We start from the raw sequence: 10,423 nt of genomic DNA, 5'->3' as shown, positions 1-10,423 counted from the left end.
GTCTGAATCTTACTCGACCCAATATTGAGTCTAACTCCATCAACCTTTGAGCCGTAACTAAGAAGTCTTAACCATACTCGAACAAGTCGGAACCATACTCGAGATTTGAGCAAGAAGTAAGTACATGTAACTATATTAGAAAGTGATTTGTCAGATAAAAAAAATCAATGTAAAAGTAAGTGATTTACTGTTAATTATACTTATACATTTAAGGCTGATCAAGTAGAGATTAATTGATCCAGTAATGTTCATACTTTGGTCGTGTATGGTTCAGACTTTGGTGGAGTATGGTTCAGATTTTAGTCGAGTATGATTTAGTCCTTAAATTCCTGTGGTCAAGTATTGTTAAGACGAATATGATAACTTATTAGTAATCTACTCATAGTTTTATTGTATCAATTATACCAAACCAGTAGAGGACAATATGTTATTATAACACATGCAGACACATATTCAGAAAAATGCCTCAAGTGATTATAAGATTATAAATGCACATGTCCTTAATAACAGAAGAACGACAATCACTTCACTGGTTTAACCGTCATCAGCAATATTTGTTTGATCGATACAATATGTGTCCATGATTAACAAAATAGATCTATAAGTTTTTGGTTTTAAGTTTATACTATAGAGTAGTATTCTGATAAATAAATCGGTTGGTGTCCTTTTTTTTCTATTTTGACTAAGTCTAGATTTGGATGATGGTTGTTCAATGTGGAGTAACATACTCTGACCTTGGTCTAGTCTCAATTTGATTTTGTTTTCTAACAAATCTTTTACTTTTTTTATGTTGTTGGTTTATTTAGAAAACATTTACTAATTTTGGCATCGATAAACAACTATGGCATCATTTAACAATAATCTACTAATTGATATGAGGTCTTCAACTTTGCAATATGGAAACACGACAAATCAATACCATATTGTTTATTTTAGTTATTTTATGAGCTTTTGTTGTTTACTTGTTTACATTACTCAAATATGACATGTAAAGTTCAATATATATATCTATTTATAATCACGTTATTAAAGTACACGATTTATTTGCTGTTTCCCTCATTTGTTTGGTATCAACCAGAAACACTTGATGCATTATGTTCATGTACATATATCATGTTCGCTGAGGGGATCACATGGCCAACTGAAGCACTTGTTTTGTAGGTAAGTTCTGAATAAAATTATCCCTTAGAGAAGAATGTAATCATCATAAAGGAGATGCGTTGCTTTTTACATTAAGCGTTACATTGATATGTAAACAGTTTTGTAATTAAAACTAGTACACCTTTAACAGTGTTTAAATCATTGGTAAAAATATTTAAAACAAGATCAGATTTGTATATAACTAAAGTTTACAGACGAACTGTGAAAATATGCTGTTTTATTTGGTAATTGTTATTTCCATAACGTCACTGACACTGGTCATCGGAATAAATGAAATAACAGCCCATATCAGACATGATTTTAATGAAATGTATGAAGATGTTAACGCTGCTGAAACACTATTTTCAACTTCAGTTGGCGAATGTGCAATGATGTGTTTATTCAATGCTAGCTGTGTTTCTTTTTTCTTCAATGCTGTTACATGGGACTGCATATTACACCCTGATCCATTCTTGTTTACCTCTCCTTCCAAGACAGCACCAGGATGGAAGATTTACATCACGCGAGATCGTAAGTGTTTTATGTATTATCTTGAGTATATATAAAAAAATATATATAAATGTTAGTACTCGTAGTCAGCGCTTAGTTAAGAAATTCCACCATAATCAAATCTGGTGAATTAAATTGTATAACTCTGAATGATATTTATGTAATTTGTAACCTTTTCCAATTCCTAATGGAAGGATTTGCATTTAAAGCAGATATACTTCTTAACATGTATTTGACGAGAAAGTGATGTCATAGAGGAATAATCATTATGAGGCGATCTGTACACGGGCGTTTACGGTTCTGAGGATCAAATCATGCAAACCAATATATTGGGTGATAACTCCTATATGGAAAAATCTAAGATTAAAAAGATGAGTTTTAAAAGCAATGCGTAAAGTAATAGACGTAAAAGGTTTACATGCTTTATTGATCTGGACACCAATACAGAACCTTAGTACTTAGGTGAGGTTTTTGAAATCATGTCAAATATTCGGACTCCTTGGTGTTTTTCCATTCAATACAAGGTAAAATATTTTGCCCAATAACACCCATTTATTTTTTCATATAATAAAATTGAGAATGGAAATGGGGAATGTGCCAAAGAGACAACAACCCGACCATAGAGCAGACAACAGCAGAAGGTCACCAACAGGTCTTCAATGCAACGAGAAAGTCTCGCACCCGGAGGCGTCTTTCAGCTGGCCCCTAAACAAATATATACTAGTTCAGTGATAATGAACACCATACTAAACTCCAAATTGTACACAAGAAACTAAAAGTTAAAATAATACAAGACTAACAAAGGCCAGAGGCTCCTGACTTGGGACAGGCACAAAAATGCGGCGGGGTTAAACATGTTTGTGATATCTCAACCGTCCCCCTATACCTCTAGTCAATGCAGAAAAGTAAACGCATAACAATACGCACATTAAAATTCGGTTCAAGAGAAGTCCGAGTCTGATGTCAGAAGATGTAACCAAAGAAAATAAACAAAATGACAATAATACATAAATAACATCAGACTACTAGCAGTTAACTGACATGCCAGCTCCGGACTTCAATTAAACTGATTGAAAAATTATGTCTTCATCATATGAATATCAGGCACAATCCTCCCCGTGAGGGGTTTAGTATCATGTGTACCATCATAACATATATGAAAAGAACATAACCCGTGTCATGCCAACAACTGGTTTATTGCTAATAAATGTGTTTAGTTCTGGTGCAAAGACCCTATAAGTGAATCAATATTAACGCCAAAATATGCAATCTTTAATGATCTGACAACAGTATCGTAACTATATCCCTTCTTAATAAGTCTATATAAAGGTTTTGTTATCTTTATAGCTCATGAAAGGTCATTTACCAAAATTTTAGAAGATTCTTGATTTTCTTTCTTTTGTTAATACCAATGAAAATATAAGGTAAAAGTCCGTGTCCGCCTTTTCCCACCGTTTTTAAATCTCAAATATCTCGAAAAGGAGGTCCATGACCTATCAATAATTGTAGCTTAATTTTTATCCTTAACGAATGCTCTACCGGCTGATAGTATGAATTTTAAATTCTTGATTTATTAATGTTCACCTAACCTCACCTAAGTACATCATGAAACTAAAACATTTGTGGGTATTGCAGGAAAGGATATGCCCAAATGGCTCACAAAGTTTCATAAAATATGCAACAAATTTCATAAAGACACGTAGATATTTACATTTCGTTTCATGATAATACCACACTACATGTACTACTTTGTATCATAGTATTTTTTTTGACACAGTCAAATTATGTCAATTTATTCATGCAATGATTGCATAAAAGCATGTAAAGGAATGTGACCTACCAAATTAGACTATTTACCGGATTTGTAATCACATAAGCAACACGACGGGTGCCACATGTGGAGCAGGATCTGCTTACCCTTCCGGAGCACCTGAGATCATCCCTAGTTTTTGGTGGGGTTCGTGTTGTTTATTCTTTAGTTTTCTACGTTGTGTCATGTGTACTATTGTTTTTCTGTGTGTCTTCTTCATTTTTAGCCATGGCGTTGTCAGTTTGTTTTAGATTTATGAGTTTGACTGTCCCTTTGTTATCTTTCGTCCCTCTTTTATAGATCATGTAGATTATGAACAAAAAAGCCTCATTCTGATTAAAATCTGTAAAATAGGTACTGATTTTTTTTTATTTCATTTGATAAAGACACAATTTATTAAACTATGCATACACATGTGAACGGGAGGAATAATTGGCGTATTTGTACACATATGTTCTTTTAAAGATTCATTGATGATTGTTTAAGAATCTATTATACTAATATCGATTATGAAATTTAAAACAATTTGCCACGTATCCAATTGAAATTTACCGTTATACAACAGTTTAACTCAGCTAGAGCCAGGAAAAGTAGTTTTCAGATGCAATATATTGTCATCCAAGTAGTGTGAAAAAAAAACAATCCCAAATGCATTAGATATAATGTTTAAAAAAGAAATGGCAGTGAGAAAATGATTTTTAAAAAATTGAATGGATCTAAACACCAGAGAAAGAGGATATAGTTAACAATTATATAAACACAGAAATCTGGGCGAAGAATTCAGCGGGACAAAGTTTAATAAAGATAAAAAAATATGAGGAAATAATTGATAGAGTGCAAAAACAAATCAGAAATTACACATAGTAACAAGAATAAAAAGACAGCTTTGCTTAGAAAGAGAATGAATTAAAGTCGAATCTCTTATTCTATAAAATATATTAAAACATCTTAACAAATATTAATACATCTTTGTCAAGAACAATATTTTTAAACAAATCATTTACTTTCCACTAAATTACATGACATTTTGGTTGCTTACAAAGTATTTGATAAGTATCCACATTTTATTACCCTTGTCCATCACATTTTGATACTGGCTTTAACAAATTCCATGTTTTGTAGCCCGATCTTGTTTTCATGAAAGATTGTCAGTATATTTGGTGGGGGTCTCCCTATCCTCGATCAACAAACAAAAATGGTTTAAAAACATAACAACAAATTTTTCAAAGTTTTGTTATATCTGTAAAATTGCATTTGTCTGGTGTTTTCTGTACATTTACTTGTGTTAGTTCTTCAAGCTTGGATTCCTCGTTCATTGTAAAATAGAAAACATCAAATCATACGTTTAATAACCTTCATCGCCATTTGCTTTACTGCAAATAACGTGAACTATTCAATTAACGTTCAGAATATGATGTACATTTCACTCCGGTTGTTTACAAAACAATACATTTACAGTTATCACTATCAATGGGAAAATTGGTATTATTTATCGCAATTTATCATATACTTAGCATTGATATGATAGCTTTTGCATATGTGTAATGGGCGGAAGTGCACAAGCCATATCTTCCCACCCGGGCTGATAACCCATATCAAGTGCCTCTCGTGCAAAAAACCCATATCAGTGCCTCTCGTGCAAGTTACTTCCGGTGTTTCCGGTATCGGTTGTTTACTTTTCCATTGTGACGTCAGATGTTTTTTATGACGACGTCAAAATTTACGGGAACTTTTGTGGGGATAGTTTAATACTTGCTAACAAATTCCATTGACAATTATGAATCATTTTATAGTACAACAAACATGGAGTAGTAATGATCGTAAAACTCTTCCAAATTTTCAATGTTTCAAAATGCCTCTATAGGAAATGTTACCATAAATATATAAGGAGTATAATGCTGTTGTTGGACAACTATAGTATATTTGATTCATAATTTTAATTTTCTTTATAAAATGTTTGACTGTTTTAGTTATTACATTAGTTTATTTGCCTTACATAAAACTATTGTCGGAAGTATATGATAAAGCGATTAATACATGGCCTTTTCCATATCAGCATGGGTATCATCCCTCGACCCATATCAGCACCTCGACTCCGTCTCGGGCTGATATGGGGGTCTCGGGATGATACCCAGGCTGATATGGAAAAGGCCATGTATTAATCTCTATATATTCATTGTCATCTTGAAACCTTGTGTTAGTAATATTTTGAAGGTGATCTCTGTTTAGAACTAAGTTTGACTTATCAGGAAATTAGAATATTATTACTCTAACTTTGCTTCTACTCTAGAAATTGCCGTATGATGCAACCGTTTGATGATAGACTTTCCGTGGAAGCTTGAATTTATTTTTTGAATTTAAACAACTTAATTTTCCAATCTTTAAAACCATTTCTCTATATTATTTCAACCCCTTAACAATTTAGGTTTCTATATAATTCCGGATTAAATGAATTCCCTTTTACACATACACACATGAATATCGTGTAGTGTTGCAAATCTGATGGAATAGAACTTATTTTCAGGAGTCACTTAACTTATCTTTGCTAAAAGAGGAGACACCGTCTTGTACATGGAAAACTCAACTGACTAATGGATACATGAAAGATATAAATTGTCTTTCAAAAGCTGTCGTCAACACACTACAATAAAGGATCAAAGACTTGGAGCACTGAGACTAATGGATTTTAACTTGTCTGTTATTCTTCATTATTTTCTAAGTGAATCTTTGTTTAATCTCTTTCGTAATGTCTTCTGTTTCTGTTGTGATGTTTGTTGATGGTTGTCTATCGCCAACTCCCGATTTTTGATAACACCTTTTTAGATACGTGTAAAATTTATAGTTACGAATTAACTGGTTTATTTTACAATACATTTTCATATCTTTGTTGGTCAAATGAATAGTAAATCTATGTTTTAACATAAAAGGTCGGGAAGAATCTTTCAATCTTTTCAATACCAAGTAGAACTTTGTTTATATATATAATACTTTAATACTCTTTGTATGATTTTCCGACAATAATAACGTTAAGTGTATGGAAAAATATTACATCTAAAGTAATTCAAAGTGAAGCAAATACAGATTTATTTCATTATGTTCTGTAATCCTTTCAGTTAATACGAGAATTTGATAAACAACCTTGAAAAGACATATTCTTTAATTTGCTTTTATATGAAAAGATAATGAAAGATAAAATTGCTAATATTTTTCAAAAACAGGATATACTTTCTTGTGTCTCATTTTCTAATAACTGCTATACCAAGTTTATAACGGTAAAACTAACCATCAGTGGCGGATCCAGAACCTTTCCTAAGGGGAGCCCGCTGACTGACCTAAGGGGGGGGGCGCTCCAGTCATGCTTCAATGATTCCCTATATAATCAACCAAATTTTTACCACGAAAGGGGGGCCCGGGACCAGAACCCCCCCCCCCCCCCCCCCCGATCCGCCTATTAACATAACATATATAACTAGGAATATGATAAGCACTTATCACTCAAGGAGTGACACTGATTGATTTTGATTTGTATATCAAATAATTTAATCGTCTCCACATATAATCGAGCATAGTGACTGCATATCAGTACTGCATACACTCCATATATACAGGATGAAATGGACACATAAAAGAGACCATCTTATATTTAAAGTACTTGTTTTTATCACTACTATTTTCTGGTCAGTTTAATGGAAAATTATGACTTTATGTTTGAAATATTTTACTTTCTTAATAGATAATTTAATTACTGACTGCTTAGTATAGCCCAAACTATTTTCCTCCGATTGTTAGTTGTTCAAACAAATATAGTTGCACTATTGTTGATGATTGGAGGTAACTTGGTCCACATTTCCATGTGTCCATGAACGTGTATGTGTCCAGATTTTTTCAATTATGGGAGGGCATAACTTAATTTTTTAACTAGTCTTTTTTTTTATATATATGATTATATATAATGTTACACATGTTACAACGCAGCATTTTTATTATAGATAGACGAAATCAATGTATATCCCATATCCTTTGTTTTTTTTATTATATTTACATCATCATCATGATCATTAAACTGTGTATACACACCTTTTACATATAAAGTAAAACAAAAAATCCAGATCTATTTAAACTTATTAACGAGTCCAACTGCTGTAGCTTAAGAGACACACATCTAAAAGGGTTAGGGACAGCCGATTCAGCTATGCAAGTTGTCGAATAAGAAAATTAAACTGAGTCTACAACAACAGCGAGATAAATATCCAAAGAAAAGTATGAATTAGTATTGTTTTCAACAGCTATTGTTTAACTTTGAACAAGCCTATGCTGTGATAATTTTATTTGGATGTTGTTTTTATCACTAGGCAGTGGTCGTTGTCCATGCGATTTCTACTACTACAGACAACTTGATATATGTTACAAATTTGGATCGGAGGTCAAGGCTAGAGAGATTACATGCTCATCGGGAGATCTCATCAGGATTGATTCCGACGAAAAGCAAAACTATATCAATCTGGTAACAGGTATTATTTATCAAAAGGTGTGAAAAAAAATATTACAACTAAACAAATCCATTAAAAAATATAGTCAGCCTAACTATGAGTAAAAAGTTTCTATTAAAAAACAGACAAGAAATATAAATAAAAGTTATGTGGAATCTGTATATATACAACTTTCAAGGGGGAAACTTGATATGAATAAAACAACATATTACGTTACAACTAGTAGTGATTCAATGTGTGGGATATTTTCCAGAGATAATTTTAAATACCTTGAAACAGGTACAGGTTATAAATCAACACATTATGCTTTTTAAGCTGCCTGGTGAATTTTAGCAATTTGACCGTTTAGCATGTTGAGGTCTTTGTTCAACGATACAAATTGAAGCTGTTCTAAAGGTTTATTCTCATTAACATGAAAGTTTTCTTAGTTTTCGTTACTAATTACGTAATATTGTTTCTGGTAAAACATGATGAATTTATCAGCCGGGGATTTCTACAACTGAACATAATAATAAGCAAAAAGAGATGAGATATAATGTCAACGAAACAGTTAACAACAGACATGAATAATCTACGAATCTACAGTAATTTTTTTTTAAATGATCGAATTTGAAAGCAATTATATTATCAATCACCAACTAAAAGGCAAATACTTGTAATAAATAGAAATCACATGCTAGATTTAACGTTAAAAGCATTTTAACTTCGTAAGACTATTCATGAAATATATGAAAAGAGGTGATTAATAAATCCATAAATCAGGTTCTGTATACGTACTTGGTCAAATTTCACAAATTTCTGAAGAAGAAAATACAGGACAGTTTAGACACATTGTGTTTGCTGTCAATTTGTGATCTCTTAAAATATAAACTGTAAACGTATATTAACATACATACCTAAATAAGGCCCCGACAATTATACTCTGTTAAAATCATTTTTGAAAACCAATATTAATGCTCTAAAATATGCCATTTGAATTGTAAAATTTGAATTGTTTTACAGTGTCATTTCGGGGTCTTTTATCGCTGACCTTGTGGTATGGGATTTGCTCATTGTTGAAGACCGCACGGTGACCTATAGTTGTTAATTTCTTGTTTGTTTAAGACATTGTTGATACTTACAACAATATGATATTTCACCGGTTTGAGCCGTGTTTCCTTGCTTAGTGCATTTCAATAATATCTTTCATCCTGCAAGTTATAGTCCACACCCTTCGAGCAAAATATATATGTAATTCAAGATGTATATAGTTGAGATACACATGCTAACAAAAATCATGGTCTTCAATGCATTTAGTCAAGACCGTCTGACGCATTGATCTTCCTACTAAGAGTACTTTATACCCATAACAGCAATATCTCTGTTGTGTGTCAGAACTTGTTGAATTTTTAATTGTCAAATACTTGAACAAAATTTTTCTTTTTCATCACATGTTCACTATAATTATTACTAATTAAATACTTGCTCATTGTGAATCTACTCTTTTGTTTTCCTTTTCTTGCGATTGAACGTAGCACTGCACAAAATGATGATCATGATAAAAAATGTTCAGTATGATGATCAAATGGGGAGAGCCCAATAAATGTGTGTGTATTGGTGTTTTAAAGCAAAATAGTGGATACGAAGATCTCACAGAAAAATTAAAGTCTGATTCACCAAGCTCAGTTTTATCACCTGCTAGCAAAGTGTTTTGAACAGAATCGGCCTCGTAAATATGATTTCTTGAAAGATAACAGTTTGCTATAATTCTTAAAAATACTTTTTAATGTTTATCCACTTCATGCAGTTTTATAATCACAAATCTCCTTTTTAGACTAAAATATATTCACATGTATCATTCCCAAACGTTGCAGCAAATGTTTGAAATTCTAATCGTGATGTTAGATATTCATATACGAGTATTTTGTATTTTACAGCTGCCAAGAAGAACTTAAACAGTGTTGCAACATGCATTCAGGGTAAAAACACAGGCAACGGATGGGTTTACAATGATGGAACGCATATGACATACTTTAACTGGGCCCCGAATGCACCAAAATCTAATTCAACAAACCAGCTTAGAATGATACATCATTTGGATAATAAGTGGAATTCGAATGGTGATGACAGAAATTGCAGCTACATATGTGAACATCGGTGATTTTGTTAATTGGCGTTGTGAAGAATGAAGAAATTATATGATGATAATGCATCCTTTTAATATTGATCATAAATTCACTTAAAATATTGAATATTTTTAATTGCATCATTCACTGTTGTTGAAACTAAAACATGATAAAGACATCATGTAAAATAAGATTTTAGTATATCGACTTCTACCACAACATATATATTATTAATAATATCAGAGGGTTGTATAATTACACCTACTATGTTTCTTGTATAAATTGAAACTGGCATCATGGAGTTAAGAACGACATTTATAAATCAAATAACACTATCTGATAGTTGTTATACACATATTAGAAAACAT

At 32.0% G+C, this 10,423-nt stretch overlaps 1 protein-coding gene across 1 annotated transcript; it reads left to right on the top strand.

Annotated features, from left to right (window-relative positions):
• The first annotated feature begins 1,327 nt into the window (after nt 1-1,327).
• On the top strand, nt 1,328-10,423 carry LOC139497180 (uncharacterized). The gene is made up of 3 exons (XM_071285271.1): nt 1,328-1,671; nt 7,813-7,971; nt 9,867-10,423. Exons 1-3 carry the CDS (start codon nt 1,371-1,373, stop codon nt 10,088-10,090), a joined length of 684 nt encoding a protein of 227 aa, XP_071141372.1. The 5' UTR covers nt 1,328-1,370; the 3' UTR covers nt 10,091-10,423.

This window comes from Mytilus edulis, chromosome 12, assembly GCF_963676685.1.
Source record: "Mytilus edulis chromosome 12, xbMytEdul2.2, whole genome shotgun sequence".
NCBI lineage: Eukaryota > Metazoa > Mollusca > Bivalvia > Mytilida > Mytilidae > Mytilus > Mytilus edulis.
This window is presented reverse-complemented; position numbering and strand designations above follow the sequence as displayed.

Excerpts from the sequence above, each read along its gene's own strand:
- LOC139497180 (XM_071285271.1), top strand. The coding sequence starts at position 1,371 with ATGCTGTTTTATTTGGTAATTGTTATTTCCATAACGTCACTGACACTG. Across the intron at positions 1,672-7,812 it reads GATTTACATCACGCGAGATC|GCAGTGGTCGTTGTCCATGC; the intron begins GTAAGTGTTTTA and ends TTTTATCACTAG. Across the intron at positions 7,972-9,866 it reads CTATATCAATCTGGTAACAG|CTGCCAAGAAGAACTTAAAC; the intron begins GTATTATTTATC and ends TGTATTTTACAG.